The sequence below is a fragment of the Rhamphochromis sp. 'chilingali' genome (assembly GCF_963969265.1).
Source record: "Rhamphochromis sp. 'chilingali' genome assembly, chromosome: 1".
In the NCBI taxonomy this organism is placed as follows: domain Eukaryota; kingdom Metazoa; phylum Chordata; class Actinopteri; order Cichliformes; family Cichlidae; genus Rhamphochromis; species Rhamphochromis sp. 'chilingali'.
This window is the reverse complement of record NC_137929.1, coordinates 3,671,540-3,693,337: the sequence shown is the minus strand read 5'-3', so window position 1 is coordinate 3,693,337 and position 21,798 is coordinate 3,671,540. Positions and strand designations below refer to the sequence as shown.

General features: G+C 42.5%; 2 protein-coding genes across 2 annotated transcripts in view; both read right to left on the bottom strand.

Annotated features, from left to right (window-relative positions):
* The window catches only part of LOC308399225 (protein NLRC3-like), a 63,518-nt gene extending 60,263 nt beyond the window's left edge, over nucleotides 1–3,255 (bottom strand). The window contains exon 1 of the mRNA XM_080886351.1: nucleotides 3,141–3,255. The gene's annotated coding sequence lies outside the window, so the exon portion shown is untranslated. The remainder of the gene's footprint in view (nucleotides 1–3,140) is intronic.
* A 2,954-nt stretch (nucleotides 3,256–6,209) lies between these two features.
* LOC308399580 (protein NLRC3-like) overlaps nucleotides 6,210–21,798 on the bottom strand; it is a gene marked incomplete at its 3' end in the record, with an annotated part of 115,773 nt that continues 100,184 nt past the window's right edge. The window contains exons 2-6 of the mRNA XM_080886934.1: nucleotides 10,523–10,643; nucleotides 10,346–10,438; nucleotides 8,488–8,566; nucleotides 8,140–8,326; nucleotides 6,210–8,011 (exon numbers count right to left, since the gene is read on the bottom strand). Of these exons, the coding sequence (XP_080743060.1) occupies nucleotides 6,210–8,011; nucleotides 8,140–8,326; nucleotides 8,488–8,566; nucleotides 10,346–10,438; nucleotides 10,523–10,611 (2,250 nt within the window). The 5' untranslated portion in view covers nucleotides 10,612–10,643. The remainder of the gene's footprint in view (nucleotides 8,012–8,139; nucleotides 8,327–8,487; nucleotides 8,567–10,345; nucleotides 10,439–10,522; nucleotides 10,644–21,798) is intronic.

Sequence of the window (21,798 nt, the reverse complement as noted above, 5' to 3'; positions counted from 1 at the left end):
TATTTGCTTCAGGCCCTGTGTACAGGAGCTGCATGCAAAAAGATATTTTGTGAAAAGGGTTGGCGTAATAAGCAAATGCTTCAGCCAATACCTTTTGATTAGCCTTGTCTCATGCTTTCTTGCTTTATGGTCGATTTTTGTTCTGTTTTCACTGAGATATTTGAATGCTAATCAATAAAATCAAAATCAAATCACAGTGCTGGTCTGGGGTCAGTGTTTACTCAGCTTTAACCTCACTCTGGGTTCTAGGTTAGCTTAGCGTTAGCTTAGCGTTAGCTTAGCGTTAACATGCTGTCAGGTGTCTCGTGTGTAAATATTAATCACAGTGACAGTAAAGGAGGTAAAGGGCTGTGACGTCATCACGTACGCTGCGTCCTCCGTGGGCTCTGACTGAACTCAAAGTACAAACTACAAGTACACAAACACGAACGTAGCTCAGAGTGGCGGACACACTCGGCCTCGTTGGTCCAGCTGTGAGTCCGTTACCGTGAACTATGGAGCGGCAGATTTGTGCTGAACTAAGCTGCACACAGCTGATGTTAGCCAGGAAACATTACACACTGACTTTAATGGAGAGACCGGAAATACAAACACACACAGTTTGTTGTGTGAAGAAATCAAACACGAGCTGAACAAACAGTAAAGTTCCTAAAGACAAACTGTTAAAGGAGGAAACAAAGCAAACTTACAGTTTCTTCACACACCAACAACAAGCTCCACTCCACGAAGTTCAGGAAGTGAAATTAAACTTTGAGCAGGAAGGAAACACCCAAAGAGACGTTTGAGGACAATCAGGAGCATTGGAACACTGTGCTGCGTTCAGTTGCACCTCGGAAACTCCAAACCTCTGGCAGGCTGTGATTTATTTCTGCTGGTTTTCCTGTTTGAAGCACAAACATCCGTCATCACTTTGTTGTTGTTGTTCTTCCTGCAGCGTTTAAATATTTCAGCACTGAACTGATGTTTCTTCAAAGCTCATTTCAACCTGTTGAAGTCATGAATGAAAGTGCAGACTGAGAGTGGATCACATGATGTTTGAGGTGTGTCATGTGACATGTTCAGTATTGTCACACATGTCTAGATTGTCCCTGATATCATAACTGCTCAAACACTGATGATTATATTTGAAGAATTATTCCTGATGGCAGCAAAGTTTGAATGGAGCTCTCTGTCTGTGCTGATTTGTCGCCCTCTGGAGGTCAAAGCACAAACTGCATGATGTCACTGTAACCACCACAGAGACAGGAAGTGTTTTTATGACTGAAACACTGAAATGATGCTAACGGCTGTCGTTAGGCTCACTGACAGCAGTGCTGATGTGTTCATGTCAAACACTGGCTCAGGTCAGACTCCTTCATCCTTCTCCAGCGTGAGGCCGCCCTCAGACCCACAGGAGCTCTGACCTTTGACCTCCTGACCCTAACCATTTTAGTCTTGTTGCATCTTTAAATGCAAATCCATCCAAACTGTAGCCGAGCAAAAGAAGCTGGAAGTTGTTCTATGAATGATGTTGTTGAAGGAGCTTGGAAAGAAAAGCGTCTGGACTTCTTTAAGTTGCTTGAAGAGGGACATGGACGTCTTAACGCCCACTCACATCCTGGGACATTTGATCACAGGAAATCACATGATAGCGTGGGCCTAGATCTCACAATGGGTTCACCCAAGACACGAGTAGTTCTTTATGTTTCTCGTGCACGGGAGAGACCTGGACCAATGCCGTTCCTTCGCTTGACCACAGTCGCTCTCGTCCGTTCCCTCGTAACAGTGTTCTTTTATTGAGGTTACATGAATATACATAGGTTCATTAACATACACGTGAACAAAGGTACCAGTCTGTATGTTATGTAGGTGTGTGTGTGTGTGTGTGTGTGTGTGTGTGTGTGTGTGTGTGTGTGTGTGTGTGTGTGTGTGTGTGGAGTCAGAGTGTGACCCCATAAACGACTTCCCTAAACCTGCTGGTCTGGAAGTCCAGCAGTTCATCTAAACAAAAGGCACTTAGACTAAAACAGACATCCTACCACAGAACAATAAGAAGGTAGCACCTCTCCCATGATCCCAGGACGTGGGTGTGAATGCCAGAACACTCTGGAGTCACACAAAGTCTTTAAAGACTACTATCATTACACAATTGGTTCTACACCTCTAAGCATATATGGTTAGATATTCCCCAATAACAATGACAATGATAAAATATAAATCCAACAATGGTTTTCAGGGTTTTTATCGTTAACTTCGTTTCCCTGGGTCTTTTCCCGTGTTGTAGTCGTGTGTCTTATTTTGAAAGAAATGTTTACGCGTTACCATAGCGACCAGAGAGCATTAAGGGTGCAGACAGGTGCATCCAACAACATTTTATTTTCCCTTATTTGATTTATGGACCTAACTGTATGAACTGGACTTTGGCTTTAATGCTGCTCCTCTTCATCATTGCTGTGTTGCATTTCCATCATTCTGCTGCTGGATTCACTGCAGGCTTTAACAAACACTCCTTTGGGTCCAGGCCCAGCCACGTGTTTGTAAGCTGCTGTGCTCCTCACAAATAAAGCCTGAAGCAGCTCAGACTGTTAGAAGCAGCACTGAGCCCTGTTACAGTTATAGTGTTAGAGCAGCGGCTGCAGCCTACAGCATTTAAACTAGCTGACAGTAAACACATCAGTCCAGATGTTACCACATTACTTTGTGATGCTGAGAGTTAATGGAGACTGGCTGATTAAAATCCCATTCCTTACATCACCGTCCTCTGCTCTGACTGCTTTCACTTCATTTAATCACAATCAGAATACTTTTTTGATCCCCAGGGGAAATTATTTAGGTTACAGTGCTGCAGCACAAACAGGAACAAAGACACAACACACTAAGTAAGAAATAGCACAACATACACAATATATACATGCATACATATGAGTCACTTATAAGTAACATGTGAGTGCTGGGGTCTATGACAGCAGGCAGGTCTGTATTTATGTCCAGGACGGTGTGGAAACCCAGCTTCCTCCAGCCGAGTGACTGCAATAAAATCTTCACACAGTAATTAAGAATCTCCTAAGCAATCCGAAGATAACGAAAAGTTCACCTGCCAATTCTATAAAGCTTGGTTGTTTAAACAATGATATCATTTAATGATATGTTTGGATCCTGACCTGAGAGTTTCCAGTGTACAATGTGGACTCTGCAGTGCAGCAGACAGAAGCTTCACCCCTGAATCCCGCAGGTCATTGTTACTCAGGTCCAGCTCTTTCAGACTAGAGGACTGGGAGTTGAGAACTGAGGACAGAGCATCACAGCTTCTCTCTGAGAGGTTACAGCCGCTCAGTCTGGAAGAAAACAAACAAACAATTAAATCAGTCAAATAAAACATTTTTAATGCCAGCATGCAATACAATTATTGGTTAACTAAATAGCTTAATTAAAACACAACTATTCTTCTATAGCAGCACTTACTCCTTGTAAGCTCCACCTGCTCCACCATCTGAGTCAGACGACATGAAAACAAACTGTAAATCTAGTAGAAACATGATTGGAAATCTTCTCAGATCCATTTGTACATTTAGAGCCTGATCCTGAAATATAGCAGCACGGACATTCACAGCAGCAAAGGGTTCTTGCTGATCTAAGCTGGCTTGGCCCTGGCTTATTGAAGATTAAAGAAAGCGGAATCAGCTGTTCAAAACCCCACAAGGCTGCCCGCTGTGACTGAAACAATGGGACGGGTCGTGACTTCTCAAAATGGGCTCATTGAACGCAGCACGGATAAGATCTTGAAGAAGCTCATGGCGGTCATGAGTTCTCAGACTTTGCTCTTTGAGCGCAAAACCGATAACCTCTCGAAGAAGCTCGTGGCTCTCCAACGGGAGATTGAGAGACGAGTGACGGACTGTTAGATCAGCTGTGAAATTGACATGCAGTTGTTCGGACCAAAGAAAGCCACCATCATCTCATGCGGCTAACATACCGGCGCGAGCTGTGGTCTCAAGGCTGGAGCTGAACAAATCTCACCCTGATAACAGACGGTGTTTAGACTGTTCCTTCCCATCCTAAGCATGCTTATCCCCTCCCGGTGCAGACGGTGGGTCGAGGGGACCAGCGCAAATGCTGCAGGCCCGGGTGCGCTGTCTACACCGGCTGTCTCTCACCTTTTACCCATCCCTGCTGCTTGTCATGTGTTTCTATGGCGCATTAAGAGTTTTCATGTGCTCTGCGCTAAGGTCATTTTTTTTGTCTGTTCTCAAACTGATCTCCCTGCTGGAGCTCAGTCTGGGAGGAGTTATTTTTTCTCCTCATCTTTCCTGATGTTGTGCATTTTCTGCTGTTCGGTTCCGGGTCGCTGCTCTAGTGGCTGACCGGCCAGCTACCTAGCCTGACCCGTCTCTCCAATGTGATGTTTGTGTATTGTATGTACGGTTGGAAAGCTCAGTATCCTAATTGCCCCTTGAAAATAAATACAGTGTTCTGAAACTGAATCTGAAAAGATTGCAGAAGACGACTCTGTTCAGTAAATATTACGCTCATGCTGTCACGAAATACCAAAGGTAGGTAAAACTCTAGTTGTTGCAGCCATCCAGTATGACATGCTTTGTACTGTCCTGCTGCAGTTTGTGACACCTGGTTGATGAGTTGTGAAGGATGATGAAACAAATACTTCACTCAATGTTTGTCTTCTAAACTGGATGTAATTTGGGCAGCCGATAGGTTTTCTTAATATATCCCAGCTGCAAATAGGAACACAACAAATAAATAACTTTACCCACTTGGATCCTTATCATTCAAGATTGTGAAAAGATTCTCTACACAGAGAATACAGGTGATGTTAGATGAGAGAGATGATTTGGAAGATGATGAAGGGGAAGAGTTTTCACAACTTGAGGCCTTTTGTCTTCACTGTATAGGACAGAGAAGACAGGAAGGGAGGGAGAAGTGAGGAGAATAACACACAGGAAATGGTCTTGGGCAGACTCAAACCAGGCCCTGGAGTCACGACTCTAACCTTCAGTACATGGGTCACCTGCTCAGCCAGGTAAGCTACAGCAGTCAGCAGTGTGTGAGTTAATTTGAAGACAATGATGACTATAAGTCAGGTAAAAAAAAAAATACTATCATCAACCAACAAGGGGAAAACATTGAGCTTGAATGGCCAAGCTTTGACCAAGGGTGGCTCACTCCTCGGTCTTCTTGCCCAAGGAGTGAACCACCCTGCATGGCTATCAATGTGGTGCAACCAAGGCCATCATACAGTACAGGCCATCCAAGCTGATTCTTAACTTTTCCTCCCAGATACCACCTTAGAAATCATCTAGATTAGGATATGTTGGCTGTTCTTGATCCAATCACAACAAACAGAGAGCTGTTGTGTGTCCAAGGTGAACAGGAAGAATATATACATGCATAAAGTCAATAAAGTCAGAAGGTTTGCTTTAGACTGTGCTGCAGTTTATCATCAAAGACTAACAAACAGGCACCATGCTGCCAACAAATGGCATCAAGTCTGACTTGAGGTTTTTTGTTCTTTTTTTTAAATCAAGATTGAATTTTATAGCAACCACAGCAGAGATGACCAGGGAAGGTGTGCTTGAGGGGATATAGCTACAACAGCTGGTTTCAGACTGAAGATGAACTGAGGTGCTGCACCCAAGTGTGCAGGTTCAGGGAGGGACAAACATCTGCTGCAACCAGATTGGAGTGAGAGGAGAGAGCAGGCCAACAACAACAAAGAAACAACAAACACACTGTGGAAGACCGAAGCAGAGTTTAGTTTAAAGTGGAACTAAGGATGTTTCTCTGGCTGCCAGGATTCACTGAGTAATTCAAATGCTTTCTTTAATGCAGGACCCACCATGCATGTAAAAGCAAGTGTTTCACCAACATTTGTGACTAAAGATAGACCTGCAGTAGAAATGTATCTAGGAGCATGCATGTGAATATAAAGTATCACAACATCAGGCACATGCAGCCTAAGTGTTTAAACAAAGACTGATAACATAACAGCAGCAGTGATGATCAGAGTTCATGGTGAATCCAGCGTCTCGAGTACACCGAGTTCTGGAGGCATCAAAGAGGTTAAAGTTGTATTGGAGAAATCCCAAAACTTTAGGATACAAATTCATAAAAACACAGAAAACCTGGTGAAATAAATTACTGACACAGTTGGATGTTAAAATTCAAATTCAAATTGAATAAAAGTTATAAAAGTAAAGACATGAGTACAAATGTACTCACAGAGCTTTGTTGGAGGCTTTGACCACTGGCAGCAGCCTCAGAAGAGCCTCCTCTGAAGCAGAGTATTTCTTCAGGTCAAACACATCCAGATCTTCTTCTGATGACAGTAAGATGAAGACCAGAGCTGACCACTGAGCAGGAGACAGTTCATCTGTGGAGAGACGTCCTGATCTCAGGGACTGTTGGATCTCCTCCACTAGAGAACGATCATTCAGTTCATTCAGACAGTGGATCAGATTGATGCTTTTCTCTGCAGACAGATTCTCACTGAGCTTCTCCTTGATGTACTGAACTGTTTCCTGATTGGTCTGTGAGCTACTTCCTGTCTGTGTCAGCAGGCCTCGTAGGAGAGTCTGATTGGTCTGCAGGGAAAGACCCAGGAGGAAGCGGAGGAACAAGTCCAGGTGTCCATTTGGACTCTGTAGGGCCTTGTTCACAGCACTCTGGTGGAGAGATTGTAGGTTTGGTTTGTTAAATAGTTTAGACCATGTAGAGGTTGTTTGTTGTTCCATCAGATTGAGTCCAGAGTTGATGAAGGTCCGATGGACATGAAGAGCAGCCAGAAACTCCTGAACACTCAGATGGATGAAGCAGAACACCTTGTCCTGGTACAGTTGTTTCTCCTCTTTAAAGATCTGTGTGAACACTCCTGAGTACACTGAGGCTGCTCTGATATCGATGCCACACTCTGTCAGGTCTGATTCATAGAAGATCAGGTTTCCTTTCTGCAGCTGATCAAAAGCCAGTTTTCCCAGTGACTTAATCATCTTCCTGCTCTCTGGACTCCAGTGTGGATCTGTCTCAGCTCCTCCATCATACTTGACCTTCTTCACTTTGGCCTGAACCACCAGGAAGTGGATGTACATCTCAGTCAGGGTCTTGGGCAGCTGTCCTCCCTCTCTGGTTTTCAGCACATCCTCCAGAACTGTAGCAGTGATCCAGCAGAAGACTGGGATGTGACACATGATGTGGAGGCTTCGTGATGTCTTGATGTGGGAGATGATCCTGCTGGCCTGCTCCTCATCTCTGAATCTCTTCCTGAAGTACTCCTCCTTCTGTGGGTCAGTGAACCCTCTGACCTCTGTCACCATGCCAACACAGTCAGGAGGGATCTGATTGGCTGCTGCAGGTCGTGTGGTTATCCAGAGGCGAGCAGAGGGAAGCAGTTTCCCCCTGATGAGGTTTATCAGCAGCACATCCACTGAGGTGGACTTTCTAGGGTCAGTTAGGATTGTAGTTTTGTGGAAGTCCAGAGGAAGTCGACACTCATCCAGACCATCAAAGATGAACACAACCTGGAAGTCTTCAAAGCTGCAGATTCCTGCTTCTTTGGTTTCAGTAAAGAAGTGATGAACAAGTCCCACCAAGCTGAACTTTTCCTCTTTCAGCACATTCAGCTCTCTGAAAGTGAATGGAAATATGAACTGGATGTCCTGGTTGGCTTTGTCTTCAGCCGAGTCCAGGCTGTATTTCTGTGTTAAGACTGTTTTCCCAATGCCAGCCACTCCCTTTGTCAGCACTGTTCTGATTGGTTCATCTCTTCCAGGTGAGGCTTTAAAGATGTCTTCTTGTCTGATGGTTGTTTCTGGTCTGTCTGGTTTCCTGGATGCTGTTTCAATCTGTCTGACCTCATGTTCATCATTGACCTCTGCAGTCCCTCCCTCTGTGATGTAGAGCTCTGTGTAGATCTGATTCAGGAGGGTTGGGTTTCCTGCTTTAGCGATGCCCTCAAACACACACTGGAACTTCTTCTTCAGGGTGGATTTAAGGTTACGATGACAAACTGCAGCTTGAAGCTCTGAATGAGAAGAAAAATAAACACTCAATTCCAAAAAGAACTAATCTTTAAAACATGTTGCTCCATCTTCCATCTCTGGAAAATGTTCATTTATCCAGCAGCTTAAATCTTTAGATAAATCCTCTTACTGCTCTGCAGACGGTCAGCCAGCTCCTCCTGCTTCATTCTCCTGAGGAAGTCCACTGTGATCTTCACAAACGCCTCTCTGCTGCTGCTCCTCTGACTCTCTAAGTATTCTGGGTAATCTGGACTCAGAACCTTCTGGATCTTCTTCAGCTCGTTCTTCACAAAAGTGATGATGTTGTCCTCCAGCAGCTGGAACAGAATATTTATGAATGAGCCAATCAGACTGAAATCATGGAGCCAAACATCAGATCCATGTTGGACACACTGACGATCCACTGGTCTACAAAGAGCAGCATGGAGATGACTGTGAACAGAACAGATGTAACAGTAGTTGTTGTACATGTACAGACCATAAATATGGAGTCCAGCTGTGTTTGATGCTGCTGGGCAGACTGACCACTGGGAACCTCTGAGCTCTGCTGGTCCACTCTGTGGAGGAACCATGAAGGATTAGATCCACACAGGATAAAGATCCAGGAGTTTCTGCTCAAATAACTTCATCTGAATCAAGTCTGTCAAGTTTTAAACTCTCAGATTGTGAACATATCAGTAATTTTCAGTCTGTTTTCATGGACGTCCTTTCAGTGGTGATGTCAGGGATGATTTTGAAGAAGCTCATCAAACTGAACCATCAGCAGATCACTGCTCCAAAACCAGAACATGATCCGAGTCTCCCTCCACCACCAGAACACCAGCTTTACTAACGTGGTAGATCAGTGTAGTACAGATCAATAACTGATGAGTCATTTGATCAAAATCACTGAGTGCTTCACGTCTGACCCTCTGATGCTTCTGTAGACATTTTGCATATTTAATGAATGTCTGACAGTTTTACATTCATTCTATGAACACAGTGGAAATGTTGTGTTATAGTCTCCATGTTGTTTCCAGCATCATAAATTCTTAAGTTCAGAAAATTAGATTCTTTCTTCACAGCTGAAAAACAACAACATTTATTCTCTATTGAAATCTGCATCGTCCACTCCAAAGGTCACAATCTGAAGGTAACATCTGGTTTTGTTCCCTGTGGTTAACTCTGAGCATCAGTATGGTGGGATTTATCCACTACATCCACACCACTGTGGTTCAGTGTTGTCCTGATGGAGTAACAGCAGCCAGTATGATCCAGGCTTTAGCTGCTGGGTCTCTGTGTGACCTCTCAGACTGTTTAACAGATCAGACACAAAGAGAATCAGAGCAGCTCTGTTCTTTAAAGACAAACATGAACCCACTCAGGTCACACTTTCCCCACAGATATGAGCATCACTGTCCTCAAACAGCAAATGACCAAGTCGAACATTTGGATCTTTTCTCTTTCATCGTTTTCTTTTTAATGAATCTTTGTAACAATCTGAGGATGTTTCAGGTCATATTTATCCAGGAAACACAAACATGTAAAGGAGTCATCACAGCTCTCTGACCTCGTTGCTCCAGGTTCACCACTGAAGTCTGGATTTAGCTCTTTGGACCGGTCACTCCTCACAGACGGACAGCTGGACCCTGCAGACTGTGACCTCTGACCTCTGCAGACACAAACATGATTGAAGCAGCTGTGATCACACAGACTGCAGATAATGCAGCTGTTTCCTGTCAGTAACAGTCCTCTTAGATTAGAGTTCAGCTTTTTACAGGAAAACAAATGTCCCTGAATGCAACAGTGAGACACAGTCTGCCTGTGTGGCTGTTATAGCTGCCGTTAGGAGCGCTCATGTGTTTGCAGTTAGACGAGGAGATGTTACCATCATGGACATATTAACAAATCCTGCAGCATCACGTGGCACAAACACTTTGTGTTCCTGTCTCACACGACGAGCCTTTGTCTAATGCTCTCTGAACACTTTTCTGAAGAGGAGCTGCACAAACCTTTGTTTGCTTTCTAGAGCAGCATCTCATCCTCACAGAGCACAGCTGGCACACTTGTTACCGTTAGCTTAGCCACCAGGCTAAAGTCAAACTACCCACTGCTAGCAGCTGTTTCTATCATAGTTTAGGATCGAGATGTGTGAGGTCGAAATTTACACCTGTGATTAAAATAAATAGTTAAAAACAGCCAATTGTGTGTCTATAATAATAATGTGTCTTAAACCAGATAAAATGACAGTTACAGCTGAGCCTGTGTGTCCTTGGAGACACTACTGCTACAGAGATGCATTTTAGAAACCGGGAACCATCAAAAGCGTCAGAGAGTTCATCTTACTAACAGCTCACCTCTCTGCAGCAGAGACTTTAAAATCAATGTAGCCATCTTTAGACCGGTCACTCTGTAAGGACACAGAGCTGGGTGGAGGTCCAGGCTGGTTCCTGTGAATAATGATGCAGCAGTGATGTGAGTGCTGAGCTGTGACATGGAGAAGAGTCATGGACAGTTAGAGATGGTCATCTCACCTCTGAGCTTTGGTCTGGCTCTCATGTTCCCCACACAGAGTGCTTTTAGAGGGAGGGACTCCCTCCTCTCTGTCCTCACACTGATCCATGCTGCTCAATTCAGCTCACACACACTTTCTACCTGCAGAGGAAACACAAATCATTCATGTGCACATCAGCTGAAATCCTCCTTTCATCATGTGTGCTGTCCAAATATCAGCTGCTTCTTTCCTGCTTCATCTCAGTGTCAGCTGGATGCAGTCAGACAGCAGTGTGAGGCAGAGGAAGCTGCCATCAGCTGCTCTGCTATCAGTCCACTAGATGGAGCCTGAAGCACACACGATGCATTCACTGACACACACTGATTCACTGTGACTGGAAGCTTCAGTCAGTCCAACACGTGTGAACAACATTTTAAAAATTTCAGCTGATCCAGGATTCAAAGAGGATCAGCAGAGTTAAAGCTTCACACTAATTCTTCCTGCTGAGTTTGCAGAGAACTGCACACACACTGATTCACTGCTAATGAGAAGCTTCTTCCATCCAGTAATTCATCATCCATCAGCTGCTCTGCTATCAGTCCACTAGATGGAGCCTGAAGCACACACGATGCATTCACTGACACACACTGGTTCACTGTGACTGGAAGCTTTAGTCAGTCCAACACGTGTGAACAACATTTTAAACCTTTCAGCTGATCCAGGATTCAAAGAGGATCAGCAGAGTTAAAGCTTCACACTAATTCTTCCTGCTGAGTTTGCAGAGAACTGCACACACACTGATTTACTGTTTGGGAAACTAGAAAAATGTTAGTCTTGAACTGGCTAACAGTTCAAGACAGTTCAAGCAGCTTTTCTTTCCAAGCTCCTTAAACTATGATGACCTGGATGACTGAGAACCTTCACAGGAAAAATGAAACACACTGAACAAAGAATGCAAGACTTTCACAATAAAACAGCAAACAAAGGAACGCAACACTGACACGTGAGCTTGACAGAGGAGTGGAGGAAAGGCAGACGAGAGTGAGCGAGGGAAAGAGGAGAAAAGAGAGACATGACAGGCTGAGGAAATATAGAATGGAGCATCAGGACTCACACAAACACACACAAACACAGACACACACAGAGACACACACAGAGGCACAGAGGGAATCTAATCATCAAGGAACTAAACAGGAAGTATAAGAAACTCAAAGCAGCATAAATAAGACTGTAAATGAACCAGAACATAAACCATAATACAAAACATCACCAAAACCACAAGAAATGCAAAGTACTTGGTCAAAGGGACCCAGAACCATTAAAGTTCTTTTCTTTGCTCTTCACTGTTTGAGTGCAGACAGACTCCACGTTAAACTATGACAGCACCGTCCCTGCTGCTGCTGTCAGACCTGTTATTCACTCACTGCTCGCCAGTGTTTCTAATGAGTTTTACTCATCCATGAGAGTTTAAAGCTTGCACTTACAAGGTCACTACCCATAAAAACGAGTGTGCTTCACTGTCAGAGCTACGGTGATTCAACGAGTAGGTCGAATGACTTGAAATATTTGTTTGATGCTTTGCATTGAGGCGCATTGTTGAATTTGCAGGGACACAATAACCACAGATCAATCAGGGCTCTAGACTAACTTTTTGCCATGGGCGTACCAGTACGCCTAACTTTAAAAAGCTAGGCGTACCGGCACAAAAGTTAGGCGCACACAAATTTTATAATAATTGATATAATATAATGTGTTTTTCTGGATAACCTGTGCTTTTTCAGCATTCAAAGATTGATGACACCGTGTCAGAGCACTGGCTATGAATTTCAGAAGGATCAGGCCTTAACAGAAAAGTTAGCAATAGTTCTTTTCCTATTACAGCTACATCCACTTCTGTCGTGCCTAGGCTGCTCACTAGGGCTGGGTATCATCACTGATTTCTATAATCCATTCGATTCCGGTTTTCAAAGTCCCGATTTGATTCAACTTAGCCTCAGACAGTCAGAAATATTATAATTCTGATCATTTATCAGTACTGACTTCATCAGAATTGTGAACATCACAGCAGATGCCTTTGTGTGAAAGTAACTGAGAATAAAACACAGAAAAACATGAAGGAGATTTTCCTGGTCTGGCTTTTTATAGCAGATAACCTTAAAATATTCTACAATGTTCTGCATATAAAGTTTAAATTTCTTCAGTATTGAACAACAGAAAAAATAGGCTTTCTTGTCCGAGGTCATTTAAGTGAAAAAAAGAAAAAGACAGCAGCCACAGCGCTGTAAACAACGGTAGACTGGTGGGTAATAAGCGAATGAATAATACAGAAAACAGAGATTGGAGACGGGAAACTGTTCTTGAAGTACAGAGAGAGAGAGAGAGAGAGAGCTAGCTGTGCATGAAGTGCGATTTTAATAGTCGTGGAAGCAAAACAGCAAAATTCAGCTCAGTGAATTTTGGTTGGAGAGACAAAACCTGCAGCTCAGAATCAGCGCAAAAAGACGTAAACACATCGCGGACCGGACGCATCAGGATCGCTAAGCTCCGACAGCGTGTCCGTCTACGGGCCGTCGGGTGAGAAAGCCGAGAAAGACAAAGTTAATTCTGATGCGTCGGGTCTGTGCTGTGTTTACGTCTTTGTGTGGAGTCCGTGTACCTGCTCTCATTTGCTGTTTGGTTGTTGTTGAAATGGTTTTGTGAGCTTTAATCTGAGAATCTGGCTTTTCTGGCAAAACACAGTTATATTTAAAAGTCGATTCAGGATTTAATGAATCGATATCGCTTTATTCAAGCTACTCACCTCCCACTTCCACCTGCACTTTCAACTGGACCACGGCCAATCAGAGAGGTCCCACCCCTTACTATCTCTGATTGGTTTAGTCCACGATAGGGGCAAAATGTGTGTCTGTTGTTGACCACAGGGAAGGTTGCAGACTTTTTTTTTTGCTACCCGAACAGTTGGTCGCACAGGTGCAACCAAATATTTTTTTTTATTCGCACCACTGAAAGATTTGGTCGCATTTTCGACTAGCAGAATTTAGTTATTCAGCATAATATTTAATCCTTATTATCTGCTCCTCTCACCTCTGTTTACATCTGAAAACAAGAAAATTTAGCCAACAGTTTATTAGCTTTGGTGAAATTATAAACAGGTATCAGCGCGGTCACCTATACTGTGCTTTAATGCTAGAGCAGCAGGAACACCAGTTAATCTGAAATCTCCTTTTCTCTCTAAAAAAAGTGACAGCAGGCTGAGTCAAAGACAGAAACCTTATTTAAACACCAAATATTCACTTTCTGATCCAGGATTCAAAGAGGACGTTGAACTTACTCAGCTTCATCTTCTCTTGAACGTCTTCACTCTGCAGCTCTCTGCTGTCTGGACCAGGTCAGTGTAGAAACAGAGAAAATCCTCTGCTTCTTCTCCGTCAGCAGTCGTCTGTGTCTGCAGACTGCGTCAGATTAAACACTTCACACCAGCAAAGAGTCTGAAGCTCACAGGTCAAAGATCAGCTGCTGCACCTTTTGTGATATTAATTTGATCAATAATTAACCTGCAGCAGGTTTCTGCTCCAACTCCAACACACAGAAAACAACCCTGAAAACAAATCAGATGATGTGTGGGTGTGTCTGCAGGCTTCAATAGATGAGCATTAAACACTCAGCAAAGAGGCTGAAGCTCACAGGTCAAAGGTCAGCTGCCACACTGTATATAACAATTCACTTTTGAACAGTAGATTCATTCATTCATTTCATTCATTTATTTGTTCATTTTCAGGCACAACAAATACCTATATTGAACATAAAATACACAAAACAAAAAACAAAAATTTCCTGAAAAAGGAGTGGGACGAAGAAAACTTATTAAATCCCACCCCTATACTCACTCATCAACAAAAAAAACAATAAACTTCCCGCAGCTACGCCCATCATTGCATACAGACCCATCAACAGCCCCGGGCACATACAAGCATCTAAGCGGCAGCTCGCAACCAACAATTAGAGTCTTCATAACTGAATACAGAATATATAAATTATAAATTGCATTACCACAAGTAACAGGCAGTAATAACTACAAGTAACAAACACACATACATATACATACATATATATCTACACACACAAGTACACAAGTACACTAAAAGCATCATTGAGTATACTGTGACCAGACCAACTGTTTGTAGAGAAATTTAAATCTATGAATATTTTTGCATTGTTTCAATTGTAAACTCAGACTGTTCCAGATTTTCACACCACATACAGACACACAAAAACCTTTACGGGTTGTTCGAGTTCTGGGTAATTTGAATTCTCCAAAGCCTCTCACATTATAAACCTTTTCTCGAATTTCAAATCTAGTTTGTAAATTTGCCGGTAAAAGTTTAGTAAAAGCTTTATACAAAATTATGGATGTATTGTAATTAACCAGATCCTGGAATTTAAGTAACTTTGCCTGAAGAAAGAATTTGTGAGTATGATCTAGATAACCAGCCTTGTGAATAATACGCAGTGCTCGTTTCTGTACTGTGACTAATGGATTAGTTGTAATTTTATATGTATTTCCCCACACTTCCACACAATATGTAAGATATGGAAGAACCAGGGTACAGTACAGAGTACGAAGTGCATCTTTATCAAGGAATTGTTTCACTTTGTTCAAAACTGCGAGGCTTCTAGAAATTTTGGTTTTTATGTGTCTGACGTGGGGTTTCCATGAAATTTTATTATCAATTACGACTCCCAAAAATTTGTTTTCACTCACATTATCAATTGGTACACCTTCAATGATAATTGGTAATTCTATATTATATTTTAAATTACCAAAAAACATTGCTTTAGTTTTATTTATATTTAATGATAATTTATTTATGTCCATCCATTTTTTTTATTAATTTTAGCTCCCTGTTTACGGTCATTACAAGATCAGTATAATCATCGCTGCTGAAAAATATGTTGGTGTCATCTGCGAACAGTATGAGTTTAAGTACTTGAGAAACATCAAAAATATCATTTATGTATACATTGAAAAGTTTTGGTCCCAACACTGACCCTTGGGGAACACCACATGTAATACCAAGTTTCTCTGAATGGTAATGCCCTATGCTAACATATTGTTCCCGACCTGTTAGGTAACTTTTTAACCAGTTACCAGCTTTCCCTCGAATACCATATCTTTTCAATTTATCCAGTAAAATTGAGTGATTGATTGTGTCGAAGGCCTTTTTGAGATCAACAAAAATACCAACTGCATATTTATTTTTATCCAGTGTATCAGTAATTTCTTCTACTGCCTCAATTATCGCCATTGAAGTGGTTCTTTGCGTTCTGAAACCATACTGACCAACATTTATTATTTGATGTTTTTCAAGGAATTTTTCTAATCTTGAATTAAAAAGTTTTTCTAGAATTTTTGAGAATTGAGGCAGTAGAGAAATAGGCCTATAATTGGTAAAACTGTGTTTGTCATTACTTTTATATAGTGGTATTACTTTCGCAATTTTCATTTTTTTTGGAAAACAACCGGACTGAAATCTATCTAAAATCCATATCGCGGTATAATTTGAAGCATGTGAGGTAACGATATATATCGCGATATATTCTTTTCTTCTGTATATCGTATTTTCCACACTATAAGGACACCTGGATTGGCTGGAGGACTGTTTACTTAGCCTGATAGGCCGAAGGACACTGTCTCAGCTAAACTATGGACTCTTATAACTCTTATTACACTGATAAGCACTCACTCATCCCCCTCCCTTTCCAACGCCTTCGATGCTTGTGCCCTACCGGGGAAGATAGCAGTCAACTGGACCAGCACAGATGCTGTAGGACCGGATGCGCTGTCTACACCGGCTCTCTCTTACCCTTTACCCGCCCCTGTTGCTTGTCTTGTGTTTCTATGGTGTATTGATAGTCATGTGCTTTTGTGCTGAGGTGTTTTTTCTGTTATCAAACTGTTCTCCCACTAGGAGCTCAGTCTGAGTGGAGTTTTTTTTTCTCCTCCTCTTACCTCATGTAGTGTATTTTCGTTGATTTTCCTATCAGCCTACCTTCTGACATGAGATAGCGCCTCCGCCAACAGGTGTGAACCAACTCAGTCATCTTGGGTCCCTCTGTGCCTTCTGGTATTCCTGCAGTTCTTAAATTATTCCTCCTGGAGTGCCTCAAGAGCTCCACATCTCTCATCTAACTTCTTTACCTCCGTAGACAAACGCTCCACAGTGGCCTGGAGAGTGGCGATGGTGTCAGAGTGGTTCGAGGCACAGTCCTGCAGTTCAGTCAAAGTGTTATCATGCCTGGCCACGTCGCTTTTTATGTCCGAAATTGAGGGCTGGATGCTCTGGTTCAAGGATGATATCTCGCCTCCTATGGTGGTAGAAATCTCTAATATGCAAGTGTCCAGTGCTAGTTAGTTAGTTCTAGTTCTAGTGGTTAGTGGGGCTTTATTTCTCAGATCCCTCTGTGAATAATGTTCACTGAAACTGATCTTTAGTTAATGAACTAGTCAGGATTTACACTAGAGAATGTTTCTGCCATTACATGGCCTGTATTTGTAGAGCGCTTTACTCGTCCCTAAGGACCCCAAAGTGCTTTTTTGCCCAAGGACACAACGACCGAGACTGTCCAAGCCGGGGCTCGAACCGGCAACCTTCCGATTACAAGACGAGCTGCCAACTCTTGAGCCACGATCGGCCCACATATTGTTGTCTTTTGTTGCAGACACCAAGTGTTGAGATCCTGTCTCAACCTCCTACATTCTTCCAGCAGGTTACACATTATTTTTTGTATTTGGAATCAAATATATGTGTCAGTTGGGCCTAGTGCAGGGGTCAGCAACCTTTAACACCCAAAGAGCCTTTTGGACCCGGTTTCCACGCAAAGGGTCAGGGTTCGGGAAAACACTGGGAGCCGCAAATACTTCGTGACATCTAAAATGAAGATAACACTGTGTATATTGTTTTTACCTTTATGCTTTGTGTGAACAACTACAGTGTGTTGCTTATGAAATCCATGAAGTGCTACAGAGAAAATTACATTTGATTTATGTAATGAACACATTTTGAGCTCTTAAAGAAATATAACAAAGGAAAGCTGAACTACAATGATCCATGTAGCAAACACAAACTGTTATATCGCCTTTGGGCTTTTGGAGCCTTGACCTGACTTTTAAAAAATAATTGGAAAAAAGCTCTATGCTGCTACAAAATGAAAAATAGATGTTTGCAAAATTCTGCCTAAGTATGTATTTTATGCTGACATAATGTGGATCCCAAGATCCATAACTGGCCTACCTGGGGCTGAAAGTCTCCATAAATGCAGGCGTTTCGGCGGCTACACCGGCTTCCACGAGTGTGACGCTTATTTTGAGAAAATAATAGAATATAAATGTATTTTTATATTTCAATATCACAATAATCTTCCAATGTAGAACTACAAGTTAAAAAAGAAGTAACATAAATCAAATCCACTTCAGCTAAATACTTCTCATTTATTTCCATCTTACATGCTGTGACTGCAGCCATTCCCATATCTCTGTGAATGGGACTCATGGACATGGATCAGTGGTTGTTGATCAATGGTCCTGAGAATCTGCATAATTAAGATGAAGGAACGGAGCTCCCAGCCCATCGTTCCTGCAGCTGCTTTCAGTCTTTATGCAAATGTCCTGTTTGTAAGACTGAAACCTGCAGCTGAGACTGAAGACGTCACCTGATGATGACGACACGTTTCTCCCACAAAACGCTGCGTCCAGATGAACAGAAGCAACAGACTCACTTTCCTGGATGATTGAGATGCATCAAGACTTCATTGTGTGTTACTTCTCATTCAGCACAGACACATTATTCCTGTTAGGTCATGTCAGCTGTCACTCAGTACAAGCACAACTGTGAACAACACAAACTTCTCTTCAATGTGTCACAGAAACACTAAGTGTGAGAGCCTGTATGACACACAGGACAGACTGTAAGCTCTGCTGGCTGCACAGCACTTTGTAGCAGTTTTCCAACATGTCCTCCACCCGTGATGTCAGTGGTGGGACCCCAGTCACAGCACTCAGCACCACCTCCTTTAAATGGATTTTATAGCAGTTCCTCCCGTTACTCGGTGCAACGCTTCTTAAATGTGTTTTTGCAGGATAAAACACAGCAGGTGGTGTAGAGAGGACGTCAGCTGACGGAGCAGAGGGAGGCAGACTGTGGATAAATGACAGAGTGAGAGGAGAGCAACCATGACAGAAGCACAGGTGTGGCAGATAGAAGTGGCTTTATAGACACTTATTGTCAGTCCTCGTGCATGCTGTGGAAATAAGTGTCTGTGTCATGAGGTGACATGTGAGCTTATCTTTGGTCAATAAAGCTGAACGACCAGTTTTCACTTTGCTTGTTACGCTTGTTTAGTGACGTCTGGGTTTCTGTGGAGCCCGAATTTTGATGAGTTCTGGTGAAATCATCTGAGATCATCTGAGCATCGGTGAAGAGTCAGCAGAGAAAGTGTGGGACAGAAGTTTGCTTTGGACACATGGACTGAAATCAAAAAGTAACAAACAGGATTTCCAATGGACAGTATGGAGAAGTGAAAGTACACAAAGGCTGTGCTGGAACACGTGTGTTACACTTTTTGACAGCTGAGAACAAAACACAATATTTTGCATCATCTCTGCAGTGTCTCTGCTTTCCTCTGCTGTTGTGCTTTTAGCTCCAAACTGTTTCAAATGGTTTGTCAGCAAGCTGACCTCTGACCTCTGCAGTACTAACTCCTGACCCGTACAAAGAGCGGGCGTTTCTGACCTTTGACCTGCAGCTGTATGTCTCTCAGTCTCAGTTCTTCTCTCCGTCACTGATGGAGCAGGTGTAGTTGCTGCTGACAGTCAGTCGTTTGTTTTCTCAGAGTGAGGCTGAAGTCTGAACTGTTCAGAGCATCAGGTCTCATCAACGTGCGCTGCTGTAACGCCGCTTTGTCCTCTGAGATCACCAGGTATGAAACCTGAGTGCTGACAGAGCAGCATGTTCCCCCTCATTCACCTCCACCACCACAGCCAAGGCATGCTGGGAAACTGAGGACACACAGACGGAGAACTGAAGTGTCTGCTGTGTGTTCATCTCAGAGTCCTCACAGGTGACACATTAGCTCCAGAACACCAAGCCAGGTGTTTGAAGCCTGACAGGGATTCTTCCCATCCAGAGGGAGGATTTAGCTGCACAACAATGAACATTAGTGTGTAGTTTAGAAACACAGACTGTGCCTGCACTGCATCTAGTGAAGAAAAGTGTTACTGCGAGAGAACGAGGCTCCTTTAAAGCAGCTGATATTAAGGTTGAAAAATCAACAATAAGCTGATGTAATCAACGTTTCACAAAATGGTCAGCAGCTAAAATCTGGAGCCGTTCTTTGGTGGTAATTAACAGTTTGTTCTTGTTAGCTAATTATGTCATTAAAGGTAGCAGCAGAAGCCTTGTGTTGAAAGCCCATTCACTCACACATTCACACAGTATGTGTGTGTCTGTGTTACACTGTGGACATCCCTTCTGTTGGAGCGCCATCTTGTGGCAGGTTTAAGAAATGTTCTTCTTGTAAATCCAAACTGATGCACCTCCATAGCAGACTGTGGAGGCTTTCAGTGACATGAAGACTTGATTTATACTGTCATATTCTCCTGTTACACAAAGCACAGCACGCTGAACATGGATGAACTGAAACTCCCAGCATCTGACTGAGGAAAAGCACAAATCATTCTCACACTGACTCCTGCTTGATTTTAGATTTGCTTTCAAATCCTCACACTTTCATATGAAGCACTAAATGGGCTCCAGACTGTTTATCTCAGCTTCCTGTCAAACACACTGCTGCTCACACCGAGGCTCAGTTTACTCCTCCAGCCTGGCTTAACCTGCTGTCTGTTAAAAACAGTCCCACACTCCTCTGTTTAATCCTTCTGATCAGACTCTTTGATTTTGTATTGTTTTTACCTGAAGTTGTGTTTTTGACATGGTTCTGTCTGTGAAATAAAGCTCACACACACACTGCTACAGTCCTTCATACACTTAGAAACGAAGCTGCTCCTTTCCTCAGTGCTGACACATAAAGAAGAGTTGGTTTTATATCCAACACGTCTCTGTTCCAGAAAACAGCTTCAGCAGCCTCTGAGTCTGAACTTGGAGTTGGTTATAAGCCACAGGCCTGTGTGCACAGCAATGAGGAAATATAATGCAGTAAGTGAAACATGGATGTGTGGAACAGATTATCCCAAAGGTTGATTCTGTTCATCTGGACGTTCTCAGTGAAACATTTGGTCTCTCGGTCAGGTGACTCCTTTAGTCTCAGCTGACTGCAGCTTTCCAAACCTTTGTCACTGGATCACTCACTTCATCTCCAACGTGTCCCTGACACAGACAGCTGGAGCCGTTACAGCAAAATCATTGATCATCGTTTTTAGAACATTAGCTGGTGTTGGTGGGCAGGCTAGCAGTGCTAATTGTTAGCACTAGTTCTGCTGCTCTCCCTTTGTCTCTGTTATTGTTGGTCTTTAGTGAACAATAGAAAGTGTCGTCATGAGACTGTTGCCTAATGTTCAAATGTAGATAACACCACCTGCACCAACCTGTTACACAGCACAACCCTCTGGTGTAGCTTTGCCCATACGGTAAAAAAATATATTTTAAAATACATTTTGAAATATATTTATATATTTTGAAATGTATTTTAGCACATATATTTTTTGGCCATTTTTTGTATATTTTGAAATATATTAATAAAATATATTTCAAAATACAATTTAAATGTATTTAAAAACATTCAAAAAAATATAAATTTAACCCTTCATATATTTCTAAGAAAACACATTCACATGTAACATCTGAAAGAAATCTTTATTTGATGTTTAAAACATACATATAGCATATCAATCAAGCACACAGTCTCAGTTCCCCCAGCTTTCACTGCAATCCTCAAAGCCCTTCTGGACACGCTGGGAAACCCCTTCCTTACCCCCACTGTAACAAACAAAAGTCACAGTTCTATTACTTTTATCAGAGTTAAAATAAAAATGTGATTTATGTTAGCTGGCTTCATTTAGCAAACAGATATTTCAGTTTATACAGATACAGATATTAATACAGATATATTTTACGCATAATTTTACCTCTTTTTTTTCCTAGATGGGAAGTCTATCCAGTTCACATTACAGTAATGCTAACACCCCTTTTGGTCGTCTCTCCTTACCTTCCAGCATTCATAAATCTGTTGACCTTCTTTGTCTGAGACCAACCACTACAATGCATCATCACCTATTTGTATTGGTAACTTACTTTACAACCT